Source organism: Cydia pomonella, chromosome 5 (genome assembly GCF_033807575.1).
Source record: "Cydia pomonella isolate Wapato2018A chromosome 5, ilCydPomo1, whole genome shotgun sequence".
Classification (NCBI taxonomy): domain Eukaryota; kingdom Metazoa; phylum Arthropoda; class Insecta; order Lepidoptera; family Tortricidae; genus Cydia; species Cydia pomonella.
In genome coordinates this window covers 21,738,831-21,757,443 of record NC_084707.1, presented here as the reverse complement: position 1 = coordinate 21,757,443, position 18,613 = coordinate 21,738,831, and the positions used below count along the sequence as shown (strand labels likewise).

The following is an 18,613-nucleotide window of genomic DNA, read 5'->3' as shown; positions in this document are numbered from 1 at the left end:
CTTAGTCCGCTTGGACGTAAAGGAAACAATTATATTTATTATGCATAGAAATTAGGCGGTGACCTTCAGATGCTAGATAATATTAAGTTTTGTATCAAGACGTTGCGTACTCCAATAACTGTGTTAATTAGCCCATTTGCATTGAAGCTAATCGTGTCGAGTTTACCACGTTTGCAACATTATAAGTGATTACATCAGGTCAAAGAAACAAAGAAAATTGAAATAGAATCTGTTTATTTACAAAATCGGTGCCAATTAGAGATGCCTAGTACAGTTTAGTAGAATCGTCCGTAGGGGTATCCGAATCTGGCGTAAGGATACGCGCCATAGGCGTAAGGAGTGGCGTAAGAGATGGGGGCGGCGTAAGAGATGGGGGCAGCGTAAGAGATGGGAGCGGCAGCGATCAGAGCAGGGTCCTTCCTGACAATGGCGTTGAAGCCACCAGCGCCGGCAGCATAGTCGACGGTCCTGCGGGTTCCATCCGACTCGAGGAGGGAGTACTGTCCCTGGACGTTGTCTCCGGCGCGGGTCTCGACCTGGTTCTTGAAGTCGCCGGTGTAGGGGTCAGCCACGCCGTAGGAGAAGCTGGACAGGGAACTGGCGGAGGCCACTGCCACGAAGGCGAGGACGACGACGAACTGGAATGAAGGGTTTCGTAATTAGACAAGGTGAAGTTGGTGAAGGCTAAGATTTTATCAAGGGCTGCGTTTTATGGGTTAATTAAAGGGCATATTTTACTACTATTAAAATATTTAAAGATCTAATTAATATCAAGATATGAGCATGTTGATAACTAAAGCTAAATTTTAAGGTATCTAAAGTAGGAATCCAGATGTAACTTGATACTTTTTATAAAAAAAATTAGTCAAAGTTGTATTGATAACTAATGTTAGCATTTTGTTGCTAACATCACTAAAAATCTATTATAAAGTAGATTTAAACGTAGATGAGTAATTAGAAAAATGAGTAATATATTTTTAATATTTACCTTCGCAACCATGTTGAATGAGGATAGGTAGTTGTGACTACGTCGGTAAGTCCAGAAGATCTGATGCTTCTGTCGAAGATTTACCGGCTTTTTATATCATCCAACTCAAATCCCACTTGCTCGAGATCTTGTTTTGGTATCGAACAATCAGGAAACGCCTAAAAGTCAAGAGCGACGGGGCGACGTTCGGGAAAGGTCTCAGACAAGTTTAATGAAATGTTTCGATCTTAATTTCCCTTTGTACATGAATCATGGGTTGTTTTCTTCACCATACGATTTTAAGACCGGTTCATGGTGGCGAAATGTAAAAGGTATTCTCACGGATCCAAATATTTTGCCCTTTGCTGTTTTAATGATCAAATATTTATTTTTACTGTATTATATTCGAATGTGGCAAGTATTTTATTCGTAATCGACGTGACACTGATTGATTCAAACATAACATCTAATAGGTAAGTAGGTAGTTAAGCACTATTACAATTATTAGTCTGAAAATTAATCTAGATCTTTGATATCCTCCTACTTCTTGTCTTAGCGATTCTCAAATGCTCTAATAAGACCTCACGATTGACAGCTAACGGCGTCCTCTCTATAAGTTGTAAAAATTTTATAAACCCATAATCCTACCCACGACCTAAAAATTATCTAATGTTGCCCGCTTTTACATTTTGGTTACCACATTACAGGTAATCATCTACTTACCAATATAAACATTCAAACAAGTTGTCCCAATTAATCAAGTTTATTACTTATACCTAAGTTTATGCTTGCCTCCTAATAAACAAATTATATAAAGTCCGGAGCTCAATATATGATACGTACGTGATCCGTACGTTAATTATATCCGGATCCTGTTGTACTTACCTATAAATCCTGATGTCAAGATAAATAAACCGATGCTCACATTGTTGTTCTATTATGTGTTCCATATCGATACCCTAGTTCACACTTGTACTAATTACGGGGCCAATTATGTTGTAGTTAGTACCGTAGTGCACAAACAAAAAGTCTTAATTACAACCCAATTTTCCGCATAATTAGTACCAGTGTCGACTAGGGTATCAATATTTGGGTTATTATCATGTGTTTGTTATTATAGAGCTAAGACGTGATAAATAATATCCGCAATAGAAATAACAGGTCAGAAAAACGCAGAAATAATTGCAATAATTTACTTAACACATTGTGATGACTGATTACAGGACTTATAAAACCTTAGTTATGTCATGGTACCGGTATTGCATTTCTTAAGCATTACTCAGGCAATTTCCCTCGTACTATTCGTACCTAGATACCAAGGTTAGCTGGACCGGTCACCAATTATCTCTAGTTATTCTATCTACATACTAAATACAAGTCTGTTTTCAAGGCAGTATTACGTTAAATGCAAATAAAATAGTCTAGATTTTACATACAAATACATCTGTACATTCGCATGATAAAAAAAAATCGAAGAAAGTTTTCTATACATTATTTGTAGCAACATATACATGAAAAAAAAAGTACAAAAAAGTGATACAAATACATATCTCAGGCTTCAGTGCTAACCTTCGAATCATTAATCATGAGTGTAGTCGCTATAGAGCAGGGGGTCACCAATTAGTGTCTTCAGGGATCTGGTTTTAAAAATAAAATGGTCATCGTGGTCCGATCTACTTGAGTTTTATAAATGAGCAAAAAAATTAAATAGGTCGGTGATCGGATCCGGACCGGAGTCCGCCATTTGATGACCCTTTCTATACAGTATTCGTTCAGATCACTTCAGCAATTTACATCCACGAAGGACCGTGGTTCTGATTAGGAACATGCAGCACCAAAGAACTCCTCGAAACAGCTGGCAACTCAGTAGCTAGATTTCCAATATGGCCAACTTCAGTCCTAACATCAGCGTTAAACCCGGTATGATCATCAGCTCTATAGTCAACAGTCCTTCTCAGCCCATCAGGTTGGATGAGGGAGTACTGTCCGACGACAGTGTCAGCTCTCCTGCTTTCATGTTGGCTTTTTACATCACCCGTGTGTCTGTCGTTGACGGCGTAGGAGTAGTCGTAAGATGGAGAGTCATGGGATGGGTATGAGTGTTGGATACCGATGGTAAGAGGTAAGGGAGACTGGTGGATGTACATGCAGCTGGCTGAGATGATTAAAGCTGAAAGTACTGCGACCTGTAACAATAAAGAGAAATAATTTAAGTAACTTACAACTGAAACGGGTAAATAAACAATAAAGCATTATAGAAATAAAAGTCTATAAATTAATTTTGTATCAAGTAGAAACGTCAGCGGACGATGCTATTAAGCTTAGAAATAAATTAAAAGTGGAAAACTAGTACAGTGCTCTGCTATTTGAGCTATCAAGACTGTACCCAAAAATTTAGAGCCTGAGTAATATCTTGACATAGACATACCTAGATTAGTTTTGTAGACATACAAAAAGAGCAACTAGTACCTATAATTATTCGAATTCTATGTTTTTTATTTGCATATCAGAATCGTCAGTAGGTACAGATTTATTACAAATAATTACTCTGTCTGCGACAAGTTTGGCAAGGAAATAGCAAACGCTATTTATAGCTGACACCAGTAAATGTGATGATATATTGAGCTTAATTACTGTCGACTTAAGTGGCAGCAAATTCTTATGCATAATCTACAGTTTAGCGGCTAATCTTAGTTTTAATGACAATCTGTAATAAAGGTTAAGAAATTTTTGTAATTCTTTGATACTTTATTGGTCAGAAACATTCGGGAATATCGGTGTCTTTCGTATCGTCATTACAAAAGTTAATGATTTAGATTCAGTTTTTACTAAGACTTTTATCAAACAAATTTTAAAAGAATATGGATGCTTTCCTGGACGATGCTTTAAATTTGTATGAAATATGTATTTCGCTCCTAATTTTTACACAAATAAAAAATTCGAAAATAGTCAAACAACCCCTTTGTTTTATTACTATGCTCAATGTACTTTTAAATACGTAAAAACACTTTCCATAATGACAATATACAGAGAGGAAAATGGAGACTACGTTTATATGGAGAAGTGGCCATGGCCTATCTTCTTAAGAAGTAAAAGGTTTAATTTAACATGCCTATAAGGATAAAATTAAGAAAATTACGATTTAAAATACGTTTACTTTAGGATATCTACAGAAAAGACGCGTAACTTTAATTTTTACCAGGTGAAAAATTTCATAGACACAATTTAATTGGAGCTTCATAAGACTTAGTCAATGTTTAATTTTACTTATAAAAATAGCTAGTTAAAAAATATTAATTTCCACAATAAATCTTGATGAGGTGTAAAACGGGGCAATTGATAAAATAATGTTATTATTGCCTAAAGTGCTTCAATATTATTGAGATTGAAATTATCCCACTTAGCTCTACTGTACTTCATAAAGTACCTATAATCTACTTTACTTAATAATTAGGTATTTAAATAGGTACCTTTTGAATCATGGCGCTGGCTTGATGACTGTCCTGTGAACTATGATTAGTGCTCAATTATGTCTCGATTTATACCGAAGGATGTGAAAAACAATCCTGCTTGCGCAAGAGTCTCGGGTGGCGGAGATTTGAGCCCTGTGGTTGCAGGTGTTCCGTTTCCGTTCGCATTTTAATTAGTTCCTAAAGAAAAACACTTTTGTAGGCCTTTATTGATACTATGGCAGTGGCTAATAAGCGAGCAGCCCATGTGACGTAAACAGGACGATACAATCTATCGACGCTTGGGACTCCAACGGTGGTATGAAGGCGTCGCCGATCGCTTATAGAATTCTCTGTATTTAGGTTAGGCCTCACAACGAATATCCTTTGAGAGCCTAATTGTAGTTCGTGTCATCCACGATGACGCGCAGATTTGTCAAACCTAACCTTTAATAACATGACATTAGGAGGCAAGGCACGCGTCTTCGTGAATGAGACGATCTATAAATGAAAAATCGTTGATAAAAAACGCCAATGGAAAGTGAAATAACACGTAAAAAAATATCAGGTGACTTTTCATTGTATCTGTGTTTCCGTTTTTTTAGATTGGTGCATGCAATGAGTTTTTGGCAAAACTTTTGTCGCTGACTGTACTTTCCTTACCACGGGCAACTAATACTTATAGAGACAATACTAAAAACCTCAAACACAATTAGGTTGCGTGGTTTCATCACAGATTTCCGATAGCCACCTCCTGTCATCATCAGATCAGCTCGACGGTACCATAATATTGCATTATCACCCGACTTACATATATATGAAAATTTTGAGCTCAATCGGATATCAGGAAGTGGTTGGAAAATGGTGTGCTACAGAGTATAGCAGTGTTATTGTAACTGTGGTTTTCTATAAGAAGGCATCTGCTTTCTCAGTTAGACCTCTCCAAATTTGAGCAAGATGACCTTCTATTGTAGGTTTTCCTGTCGTCAAAAATTGTTTAGTTTTTCAGAATCATTGCTTTAAATAGTCATTTCAATTATGTGTATTCCTTCGACACTCCAAATGCAGTGTAGATAAGTTAAGGCCACATTGATTATGCAATTAAAGAAGTAATTCGATTTAGTTTTCATATTAAGTTAGCTAACTTAAACTTTGAACCTCCTCCTCCATCTCTAATAGCCCGTCAGTCAGAATCAGGAAGATCGTAAACATTTAATTACAGCGTAGTCATAATCCAATTATATGTTGCACAATGCAAATGGTCAAGTTTGGAGGAAATTATGGTACTGTAATGTAATGCACTCAGCACAGAACAAAACAGTCAGTTCACTAGCGCTTTGCTGGGTTGAGCAACCATTTCTTGTTCGGTTTTTATTTTCAGCTAGCCATAAAAAATAGGATACAGTTTGTTAGAAAAAAAAAATTGGATCAGAATGTACCATGTTTTTTGTGATCTACTAATTTAATTGTCATACTTATAGAATTACCATAGAATGTTCATAAATAAATAAATGTTTAAAGTTTTGTTTGCATAGATAGATAGATAGATAGATAGATAAACCATTTATTCGCTTGCCACAATACACACAACTAAACAAAAAAATAATACAAACAATAGCAACACCAAAATAAAAATTAAATAAAGAACAAAAAGCATCAATAAAAGGTAATGTGTGCTGTGTGCGTTGCAGCAAAACAAAAGGGTTCTGGCTCAGTAATACGCTCCACTCTTTCGGGTGAAGCACTGATAATTCTGCTAGAACCCAGATCACGAACGATTCACGATGTAACAAAAAAAACATATATATATACATAAATATTTAGTAGCATGCCTATAAAATAATAATAAGTGTCGTAGTATGGATTATGTAAAAGTGTGGTGCGTGTTGGTGTATAGTACCTTATTATAACAGATGTCGAGTATAAAATGGCCTACCATAATATAAAGAGTTTGTACACATACAGACTAGATTCGGTAATCTGCAACCAAGTACCCGTGCGGTATTCCTGCAATTTGTTTATTTAAAAGGTACATTTTAAAATGAGACTTAAACGCATAGGGCGAGTGACCCCAACGTGATCCCGCCAGAATTTCCCTCGTGGCTGTATCGAGAGTGAATAGTGGTCATAACTATGTACCTATTGTAAGTAGAGGCATTATGGTAGCGGCCCGTCATTCTGTCGAGTAGAATACTCTTATCTTAGCATCTACTTTTATTTTCACGGCTCCAACGTTCTTTTTTTATCTTATTTTTATACCAAAACTACCTAACTAAAAATGGACACCTGCAACTCCAGAGGTGTTACATGCGCCTTGCCGACCCTTTAAAAACCTGTACACTACGTTTTTGAAGATCCCCATGCTATAGACCCTCGGGAAAACCTCGGTATTTATGTTTTCACGAAAAAATATGTCAAACAAAAAAAAACCTCCACTTTACTCTGACTTACGGCCCGATTCGAGTCCGCCTTTTGTACTATAAGATTGTTTTCTTTTGTGCAATAAAGATTAAATAAATAAATAAATAAATAATTGACAGAAGCAGCTCGATTTGAGCATCCAATGTCACTTTATCGTTAGAAATATCGTAGATAGTAGGTACGGAAGGTGGAGATAAGGAACGAAATCTCCATGTACCAAAAAGTGTTATCAAAAACTTTAAATAGGTGGCGCTACAATACCTAGAGTACTTGAACAAAAAAATCAAATCATAGACAGCGCAATTCACTCCGTCAATACCGCCTAGGTTCTTAGCTACTCTAGCGCTACTCTGGAGAGATTTGGAACTATTATTTATAGCTGATAGCTGGACACTTTTGCAACTGTTCTACCATAAGAGATGCCACTCCTCACTCCTCTTAATTCCACACTCCATAGTAGATAGATCTTATTGGGATCACAGCGGAATCGAAATAACTGTCAATTTTGACATTTCGTTTAGTTATCTATTTATTTATTATTTGGCCGTTATTCTAAATTTATTGTTGTACCGGGCTTATTAAGCTGTAGCCACAATACGCATTAAGGCAGTTGCACAAGCGGCCGTGGCATTGAACCGAGCCGAATTCTGACAATGACCCCGACGCATCGATCACCGTCATTATGTAACCGCCTTTATGACGATCAAGCGGGTTTTGCGATGAGCGTAAAACATTTAGAGATATACAAAAAAAAACTTGAGCTCACATTAAGCGGCCATCTCATTTTATTTTGGGTAGGTATTTAAAATGAGATATTAGGTAATGAGATATTTAAAATAGCAATTTTTTTTGCATTTCGTGTCTATTTCCTGATGTCGTTTTGTTACTAACTCGGACACTGCGAAAAGTCTCCCGCAAAGCGCAAAAAATTTCCCGTATCAAATCAGATATGTTCTGGCAATTTGTAATTTTTGAAGCCAGTTACAATAGAACGAACGAACGACGTTCCCATAGCTTGTTTTTGTCGAGCCGACTGACTTACATATCTGGCATGACAGACTTTTGGATTGAAAACTGTCAATTAATTCAATTTAATTCAGGACTAAACAATTGACTAAGACCAGCAGTGGCAGCATTGTTGCATTTTTATCACTTGTCACTATACCCGTCATTTTCGCGCTTACATACTTGTTAAAACGTGACAGGCATGGTGACAAATGATAAAGAGCCGACCATCTTAGCCCTACAGGGGCGGTAGCACGGTCACATTTTTATCACTTGTCACTACGCCTGTTCCTTTTGCACTTACATACTTGTTAGAACGTGACAGGCATAAAATACATACAGTATAAGACACAAGAGATAAAAATACGATCGTGCCACAGCCGCTGGCTACTGCCAGACAGATAGGGCATCAGCCCTAACTATTTTGTCATCAGACAAAATGCTTGACAATTTTTAGACTCCAAAGATGACAATCAACTCGTAAACAAGTCCTAAATACCAGTCTAGAAACACAATTCAATTATACGTGCACAAGTTAAAACGCATGCGGTATTACATTACATAACACCATTTATTTATTGTAATTTCACACGTGACTTACAATTACTTCCACAATTAAGTTGTCCATCATCCTAATGCAATCATCAGCACGTATCATCTGCCGGTCATTGACTCGGCGGAGATGAATGAAGTGACGTCACGACGTAGTAAAGATGCGCAGTGACACGGCGCGGTCGTGACTTGTTTATTGTTTACGTTCGACTTAGAACTTTTCAAAGTCAATGTTAGATGAGTCTTGTGTGGGAGTGTTAGGTTGTCATTTGTTCGTTTTTTGCTCACATTCCGTATTTTAGGTTTAGTACTAAGTACACGAAACTACCGAGTGTCGCATGGGAGGAAAAGTAGGACAGGAAAGTGCGTGCCGCGTGTAAAATTGTCAACCGAGCCGAAGGCGGCAAACACGCGGGATGGAATATCCTACGATTCCTTCCGTGGTGCGCTAACTATTTTTCTGCTCGACGGAGGCGGAAAGCGGCAACTTCGTTTAGCGCAGCGGGAGCAAAGTTACGCTTTCCGCCCGGAGGGCAGAAAACAATATTTTATGATGACTACTTTCGTTATCTACGTTTATTCTTCTTGTTCTTATTCTACTTGTCTGAATCATTTATCAATATGGTATACTTAATTTGTTATTTTTCCATTACTTTTTGCTTTATACCATATAAAACAAGTTAATTATATGGGACAAGTGACATTTAAGCAATAGTTAAATTAAGGAATGGCATGACTATGACTATAGCAGTAAATTACTTGTCATGACTTATCGAATAACGTAGTTGATCTAATATCGTTTGATCTCGGCGGACAGACAAAAAACTTTAAATTTTATTATTCTTGTCGTTGGTGAATTGTTTTTGCCGTAAAGATGAATTTAAGTTGAGATTCGGCATATTCCAAAAAGGTATCTTGGGGTGAGCGTTTGTTAAAAAAATGCCTTTTTCATTAATTTTGTATTGTTTTATAAATTTTGTGTTTTGCCTCCTCAGAATCACGAGCTCTTTCGATCCTAATGGGATAAAAAAATGTCCCAGAGTATTTTTCAATTGTGTAACCATTTCTCTATATACTTTGTAAGGCGGTAACAAAAAGGAAAGCTTGAAAAATGTATGGAAATTTTGGGACCCTTTTTTTCTATACCTATAACTATAGATATAACACAAAAGTGGCAGAAAACGTCTTATAAAAAGAAGGTACTTCTACTTTTAATTATTAAATGAGTCATTAAAATCAAAGATGTAAAGAAAATAGGACAGCGCAAACTTAATAACGCTATTATTACCTGATGACATGAAATACGTACGTACCTATTTACTTTATTTAATAAGTTCATATTTACTCGTACACAATAGGTACTAATAACGGCGATAATGTATAGTAGGTACCAAAACCAATTAATCTACTGAATACTTGGATATGTGAACATAAAGGTCACTATTAACATAAATATATGACAAGTATGATATTTGTCATAAACACATAATTGTTCACTATGCATAGTGTGACTTTATAGTGAAATTATTCTTTAGCCTATAATATGTATTTATCACGCCATTCATTGCCTTACAATTATTCCCTGAATCACTGTTTTATGATTGTATCATGACGTATTGTTTAGGTACTTATCGCAAAGCGGATCTGCCATTTTGTTAATTGAAAATAATTCCTTACAATGTTTTGTAAGTCGGTATCTAGTTAATGGAAATTTTTTAAACCATTTTTACTACTTGATTATTATCCCTTTTAACTATAAATTAGATATAACAACAGCTGTAAGAGCCGCAGCAGGCTAAGCACGGTCGCATTTTATCGCCTGTCACCATGCGTGTCACGTTCTAACAAGTATGTAAGTGCGAAAGAGACAGGTGATAAAAAATGCAACCATGCTGCCGCTGTGGACAATTTTAGGATACCAAGATTCTTGATTCCTGTGTTACACAAAGCGGCGGGCGCATTAAGAGAATAATGTCAGTGTCGAATTTTGTGGTTACCGTGTACCTACAGAGTCTTAAATTGGCGTAACTACCTACTTATAAAGATAATCTTAAGGATACTGCCGTATCGTATCGGAAAAAAATTATGGGAGTCACGGCAATAGAACTTGAATGAAAATTCACGTGAATTGACGTATTTTATGGGGGAAACACAGGTTACACTGGAATATATCTAAAAATCATTGGATAAGGACGGAGAACTTAGTGAAGATTCTTGGGGATATAGAACGTCTTTCGGTTGATATGATGATAATGACTCATGTAAGTCCGATGCCGATGGTAATATTTAAATCCCATAGAGCTGATCTGGTGATGAAGAGCGAACTAATGGAAGTACATAAGTACGCTATTAAAATCGCATTATTTTTAAATTAGGACTTGTTAAAGTTATTGATGTTTAAGTATTATTGAATGTAACAACTACATCACACATAAAGTGATATTGAGTAAGATAAACACTGGGGCAAAAATACCACTATGGAATCGTCATAGTGTTCGTTTTGTGAGCCGTCCAATATGCGAATCAAATATATTTTACCTTTCGTTTACAATTACGGAAATATAAATGTAGGTAATCGATACATTACATTGAAGAGGGATGTATATAATATATGTAGTGACGAATCTACATCGAATTGACAGGTAGGTTTAAGAATATATTAAGAACAAATTTTATTGAATTACCTACCGGTTTCATTGCTACCTACGTAATTTATCCGCTAATGTGGTGCTGTGCGGTACAAAAATAGTGAAAAACACTAGATGTAGAATAACAAAGAACCATGCAATTTTAATTTGATACAATTTCGTGTGATGAAAAAATACATAATTATTGTGACAACCCATATTATAATGAGACCAGAGATGAGCGTATGGGGGTCCATGTAGGAGGAGTCAAGTGTAAACAGCGGTATAGTCAGTTAAATAATGAACATTTATTGAAACGTATCGTCGTCTTATATACAATTCCTAAACGTACGAAAAAATAGAAAGATAGGTATCTTAGAACTACAGAATCTAATCTACCCTTTGACGTAAATCGCACCTCTCTAGAGTGCGATGGCATATCTTCTATCCCGCTCACAATAGCCGGTTGCATGAAGTGGGTAGTAGAAAATACAGCAATTCAGGACTACCGCAGAGAATGTCGCTTGCGAGAGTAGAACGCCCTGTCTTCCATCTCGCGCGCCGCCTGCACGCGCCTCAGTTGCGTCCGGCCGTCGATGCGAGCGCATGTCCCATAGCACTCCCTCTCAAGCGAAGCGAATACGTTTCGTGACTCTGCCCGATCTCGTCACATACGTCTGAGTGTTTGGGCTAGATGCAGGAGTCTGGCTGTCGCTTGTGACGTCTTCATTGTAGATGTAGGCTGGCTTCAGACGCTCTATAGTGACGACAGTAGTTCGTTGTGGCATTTGTATCTTGAAATACTTGTCGTAGCGTTTGAGGACTTCGAACGGGCCATCATATGGTGGTGTGAGCGGGGGTCGCACGGTGTCATTACGCACGAATACGTGAGTGAACGACGCAAGGTCCTTATGCACGAAAGGTCTCCATTGCGTGGCGTGCGTCCGGGTTACAGGAACAAGTGATGACATTATCTCTGACAAACGTCGTACAAACTCTGCATCTTCAATCGTCGACTTTGTAGGTACGAAGAAATCAGCTGGCATGCGTAGTGGGGATCCATACGTCATCAATGCAGGACTTAGGTTGTTATCGCAGCGTAATGCGACTCGTAATCCAAATAAAACTGTAGGCAGCTCTTCGGACCATCTTGAACTTTCGCCCCTTGCCATAAGAGCGGCTTTCAAAGTGCGGTGTAGCCTCTCCACTTGAGAATTCGCCTGAGGGTGGTAGGCAGTGGTACGTATTCTTGTGGTCCCAAGCTTCTTCAGGAGAGCGTTGAAAAGGTTTGACTCGAAGGTACGACCTTGATCTGACGTGATGCGTAGCGGGTATCCAAATCTCGTAATCCAGTGCTCGTACAGGACTTTAGCGACAACTTCAGCTGTTATGTCGCGTACTGGTATTGCCTCGGGCCACTTCGTGCAGCGGTCGATCATTGTGACGCAATATCGATAATCATTTGATATTCTTAGGGGTCCCACGATATCGATATGCAGATGCTCGAAACGCTGAGATGGCGGGAACTCTCCGATAGGTGGAATCACGTGACGATGTATTTTAGCTCGTTGACATCCAATGCATGCTCGAGTCCAAAGTGCGACGTCTCTGTTCATTGCTGGCCAAAAGAACTTAGATGCCATAAGTCTCCTCGTTGCGCGTACACCTGAGTGGCTTATATCGTGTTGCGCTTTGTAGGCCGCATAACGATAAGCGATAGGTAGGTACGGTCGCGGTGTGCCAGTTGAGAGCTCACACGTGATTGGTCGATTGATGGCTGGTAGTGTGACTTCAGTGAACTTCAGATTTTCTTGAGTTTTCAATTTTGTTAGTTCTTCATCGGTGCGCTGGTCGGTGGCTAATTTGTCGAAATCTATTGCGGACGGACATTGTATTTCTTCGATTCTTGATAAGGCGTCAGCGATGTTGTTTTTGTCGCCTGGGACATACTGGATGCTCGAACAAAATTGGCTAATGAAGTGCAGTTGGCGGCCGCGTCTCGGAGTGTCGCTGCTGCTCGGTGCTCGCGTAAGTGCGTGCGTAAGTGGTCTGTGGTCCGTGTAGACGATGACGTCATTGCCTTCTATAAGTCGTCTGAAGTGCTTTACAGCCATGTAAATCGCTAGGAGTTCGCGATCATACACACTGTAGCGGCGTTGCGTCGGACTCAGTGCCTTCGAGAAAAATGCCAGCGGTTTCCAAACATTATCAACTTTCTGTTGGACCAATCCTCCTACGCTGTGGTCTGATGCATCACTCATGATACATAGAGGAGCGCCGTGAACTGGATACGATAGCGTAGTTGCTTCCAATATGCTTTGGCGGCATTTCTTGAAAGCTTCATCTGACTCGGTGTTCCATTCGATAGGAGTCTTGTCATTTTTCTTGGAGTTGTGCAGATACTTGTTGAGTTGAGACTGAAGTTCCGCTTGATGTGGTAGGCAGTCACGGTAAAAATTTAACATGCCTAGAAATCTTCTCAGCTCACAGACTGTCTTCGGCTTTGGGTAATTCGATATTGCTTCGATCCGCTCTTGAGTGGGACTGATGCCGTCGGGTGATACTTCATAGCCAAGGAAGTTGATTTTTCTTCGTCCGAACTCGCATTTATCGACATTGAGAGTTACGCCGTATTTATCTAGGTGTTCCAGGACTTGTCGAAGCAGTGTTTTGTGTTCTTCTTCATTTTCAGAGGACAGGAGAAGATCATCGACGTAACAGAAACAGCCATCTATGCCTCGTAGAACGTCGTGCATGAATCGTTGGAATGTTTGGCTTGAGTTGCGGAGCCCGAACGTCATTGAGTTAAACTGGAACAACCCGAACGGTGTGATTATTGAAGTTTTCTGCGCGTCTTCTTTGTTCATGGGGATCCAAAAATACGCCATCTTCAGGTCTAATTTTGAAAAAATCTTCTTGTTGTGCAACTGGTACGTAAAATCTTGAATTCGAGGTAAAGGATAGCGATCGGGTTGTGTTACGGCGTTCAGACGTCTATAATCGCCGCAGACACGTAGAGAACCATCTTTTTTCTTGACAACGTGCAGCGGACTTGCCCAGGGGCTGTTTGAGGGTTGACAGATGCCCATTTCCATCAAGCGTTCGAATTCGGCCTTCGCCGCTGCATATTTGTCGGGCGGCAGTGGGCGTGGCCTGGCGAAGAGTGGGGGGCCCGTAGTCTCGATGAAATGCTGCACGTTATGCTTGGCCGGCGTTTTCAAAGACATTGGTCGTAGTACATTAGGATACTGTTTGAGAATCTCGTAGTAGGCTTGATTGCTGCTGATCAAATAGACGGTTTCTTGAGTACTTCGAACTGTTAATGCGTTGACTTGGAGTTTAGTGGTTTTGTCGATGAGCTTCTTTTGATCTAGGTCAGGTAGCAGCTTGTAGTGCCGAAGGAAATCAGCTCCGAGGATTGAGGTCTTGATGGCAGCCACGATAAAGGTCCAACGGTAGTCGCGCCGTAGCCCCAAGTTAAGAGTGATTGTTTTCTCTCTATAGGTCTTAATCGGCGTGTCGTTTGCGGCGTAAAGCTTGTAGGTGCTTGATAACTGGTTCTTCTTGTGATGCGACGATAGTACTGATATTTCGGCGCCAGTGTCGACGAGGTAACGTTCTCGAGAGTTGCGATCGATGACACAAAGGCGGTTGCTGACTGGAGGTACACCGAGGCCCGCCAGAGTCGGTGTAGGTAGGCATTAGTTTTCCGATGAGCTAGTCTTCTTGCTACACGGCGATTCACATCTTCGTGTTTTGTCTCCGAATCTGAAGTGATATCTGCACAGCCATCCAGGATCACCGGGCTTGCGTGAAGTTCCATGCGCCGACATAGATCTCGAACGGGAACGGCTTCGAGAGCGAAAGGGACGGCGATAGCGTTGCCGGCCGCCGGACCGAAGGACTGCAATTTCGAGTGTTAAATTGTCGAGCTTCTGGGATAACTTCTCAAAAAATGTGTTTTCGCTGCTTTGCGGGGCTTGAAAATCTGGGGCTCGTGTGACTGCAGCAACGGTGACTGGCTCGGCGTGCTCTAACATCTTGTCGGCCATGGCGGCGAGAATATCTAGCGATGACTCGTTGTTGACAGAAAGAACTGTGCGTACTTGTACATCACGTCGGGGTCACCAAATATGGGGGTCCATGTAGGAGGAGTCAAGTGTAAACAGCGGTATAGTCAGTTAAATAATGAACATTTATTGAAACGTATCGTCGTCTTATATACAATTCCTAAACGTACGAAAAAATAGAAAGATAGGTATCTTAGAACTACAGAATCTAATCTACCCTTTGACGTAAATCGCACCTCTCTAGAGTGCGATGGCATATCTTCTATCCCGCTCACAATCGCCGGTTGCATGAAGTGGGTAGTAGAAAATACAGCAATTCAGGACTACCGCAGAGAATGTCGCTTGCGAGAGTAGAACGCCCTGTCTTCCATCTCGCTCCAACCGCTGCATAAATACGTGCGCGCCGCCTGCACGCGCCTCAGTTGCGTCCGGCCGTCGATGCGAGCGCATGTCCCATAAGCGGGATGGTTAAAATCTGTTGGGTGTTATGGTCCACGGTGTATATATAAAGATATTTTTAATCAAAATGGACACTATAGGTCTAGATTAAGATAAGAAAGTAGCAATATTTTTTGTATGACCGTTTGTTTCATATTTAAATAAATAAATAAAATAACAAGTGGGTAAACAAATCGCAAATAAATTTTGAAGACAAAATGGAACGAGAAATAAATAATGTGTGGAATCTGTGCAAGTACCTACTATATAGACTTCTATTTGCAGGCAATTTAAATAATTAAACACAACATATAAATAAACGTTACATAGATATTGACGGCTAATACTAATTCTAGTTGAAAACATCATCGATCAAGAATGTTTGCATGATAAGATGCAAATATTTATAAGCGGTAATTTTACTACCATGCAAACTTCTTAATTCTATTGAGGTAGTTATCATCGGTATATGACTTGTACTATTCCCGTTTTTTACAAAAAAAAACACTAAGAAGTAAGAATGTGGTTCAAGAGTCACGAGAGACTCTTAAAAATTAAAAATTCTTCTCACAAATTACTCTTTAGACTCTAGTAGTAGTAGTACCTAGTAAAACACTTTATTGTATAAGACGAAACATAAAACATGAAAAAACACACATCATTTCTACAAATGCTCATTTGTATTCTAGAGTCTAAAGAGTTTTTTTATTAAATTTTAGACGAAACAGTCTCATAAAATGTTTTATGTACCTACTTATGAACTTAAAGGTGCAAGTTACGGAAAGTTTCCAAAAACTAGGAAAAGTTTTCATAAATATCAGGAATCGTTCGCAGGAAATAAACTTTAATTTTAAATTTGGATAATTCCCATACAAAATTATAACACATGCCGACGGCACAGTACGATCAGCCGTAAAAGTGCATGGCGACTTAGCAATGAATTCATTCATAATTTCTCCATGGAATTATTTATGTGTATTAAAGACAAAGCTCTCGTTCTTGTACCGAGTAATACGTTCGTACACGCAGGTGTACCGCTCCGCGACTCGACCTTGCCAGCTTCCGCGAGAGAAAGGGCATTTCGTCGCGTACGTTACTATAATAAATACGTGCTCTCGTTGCCTGTCATCGACGACAGTAATTCTCAGTCAACAAACAACTATGTACAGTAATATCAAAGAGAATTTGAAATAGAGGTGTATTGTCAAAGAAAACTTTAAGAACGCTATTTGACTTTGATCCTTATTCTTTCACTGACAGTGTTAAATTTGTTAAATATCAAAAAGTGGCGCCATCTTACCGGGCATAACCCAAAGGTTATGGCGCCATCGCTCGAAACGATGTCGCTATACCTTTGGCCTTTGACCTATTAGATAGCGTCAGTTTGATATTCAACAAATTTAACACATATCAGTGAAATAATTAGGATAAATAAATAAATAATAAATAAATATTATAGGACATTATTACACAAATTGACTAGGTCCCACAGTAAGCTCAATAAGGCTTGTGTTGAGGGTACTTAGACAACGATATATATATAATATATAAATATTTATAAATACTTAAATACATAGAAAACACCCATGACTCAGGAACAAATATCCATGCTCATCATACGAATAAATGCCCTTAGCAGGATTTGAACCCGGGACCATCAGCTTCGTAGGTAGGGTCACTACCCACTAGGCCAAACCGGTCGTCAAAGGATTGCATTGACAACCAAATTAGCTTAAACCATAGATGGCTCAACAATTAAAATCTGTGACCGTACAAAGACTTAATAAATGTACTGAGTACTTCTTAATAAATAGCTATTCTAGGCTCAATGATTCATATTGATCTTTATTCATTATTTGACCTTGTAGAGTTCAGTTTTTCCGGTTCACCGTATTAAAATAGTTTTTCATCTAGCAAAAATAGAAACTAATCAATGTCTGTACGAGTACAATAATCTTAAAAATACTGCAAAAAGTTAAGTGAATGAATATTTTTAGTGTAAAGTGAATTTATGAAGTTATCTAGGAAGCGAGAGAATAAAATGGTGTATTCACTGGGTTAAGTTTAGAAAAGACCAATTCTGATAAATGTGGCATACGGGTAAGAGTAGCTATCCTTTCCATTGAGGCCAGTTTTCACATTGATAAGTGTCTATTGCGACTTCATAAGTTTGCCGCTACTTGCATTTGGTGGCAAATGCAAATGTATAAACTTGTAATAAACAATAATCAATGTGTAAACAGGTCCCAATGTGATGGCCAGCTGCTCTTATCCCACGTCCAGACTTTTCCGTATTGACCTTAATTTTAAAAGTTTCAATGTTTATTTCAACCACTGTGGGCAAAACACTACCAGTACCTAATTAGCGCCATTACTTTAAACATACATCGCAAAACAGATACTAAAAAATCTTTTATGTTATCAAGTACATACCTACTTACTAATTAATCTCATGAAATTTTATACTGTCTGTAATATTTAATTACTTTGAAATCGTCTATGGAAATGTCAAGGAAAATATTATGTTAGTCTAAGTATCAAAGCTTTTAATATAAATACAGTAAAACATATTTCTTCAATACAACATATAAATAAAGTACGAAAAATACAATATATATATATATATATATATATATATATATATATATATATATATTGTATTAGAATATTGTAGAACAAACATGTATTTTATAGTTAAAAATATACATATTGTTTGCATATTGTGTTTGTCAAATACCAAATTATATGAAATAGTTAACTAAAAATATGACAAACATTATCTCTTAAGCGCTTAAATTTACCCTTAATGAAAGAGAATTTGATATTCAAATTCTTGAAATTCAAATTCAAATTCTCTTTGCTCTTAATGTACAGCGCCATCATTTTCAGCGGTCGAAATTCAAGTTACAATATTTTGCACTATTTTATGTCTTATTATTCCTTTTTTAAATACATATGAGACAAGATTCTTATTACATTAACCGATTACAAAAAGAGACACCGTTTTAAGTTCTTTGATAAATTATGTGTTAGAAAAGAATTCGAATGTAATCTAAACTATCCTACCTAACCTATCGAAAATGT

General features: G+C 38.3%; 2 protein-coding genes across 2 annotated transcripts; both read right to left on the bottom strand.

Moving 5' to 3' along the window:
- Positions 1–217: 217 nt before the first annotated feature.
- Positions 218–1,076, bottom strand: LOC133518095 (larval/pupal rigid cuticle protein 66-like). Its single transcript, XM_061851672.1, has 2 exons — positions 989–1,076; positions 218–638 (listed from the first exon to the last, which is right to left on the bottom strand). The coding sequence occupies exons 1-2, from the start codon at positions 998–1,000 to the stop codon at positions 276–278; spliced, it is 375 nt and encodes a 124-aa protein (XP_061707656.1). The 5' UTR covers positions 1,001–1,076; the 3' UTR covers positions 218–275.
- A 1,070-nt stretch (positions 1,077–2,146) lies between these two features.
- LOC133518094 (larval cuticle protein A2B-like) lies at positions 2,147–4,732 on the bottom strand. The gene is made up of 2 exons (XM_061851671.1): positions 4,438–4,732; positions 2,147–3,153 (listed from the first exon to the last, which is right to left on the bottom strand). The coding sequence occupies exons 1-2, from the start codon at positions 4,447–4,449 to the stop codon at positions 2,758–2,760; spliced, it is 408 nt and encodes a 135-aa protein (XP_061707655.1). The 5' UTR covers positions 4,450–4,732; the 3' UTR covers positions 2,147–2,757.
- Positions 4,733–18,613: the final 13,881 nt, after the last annotated feature.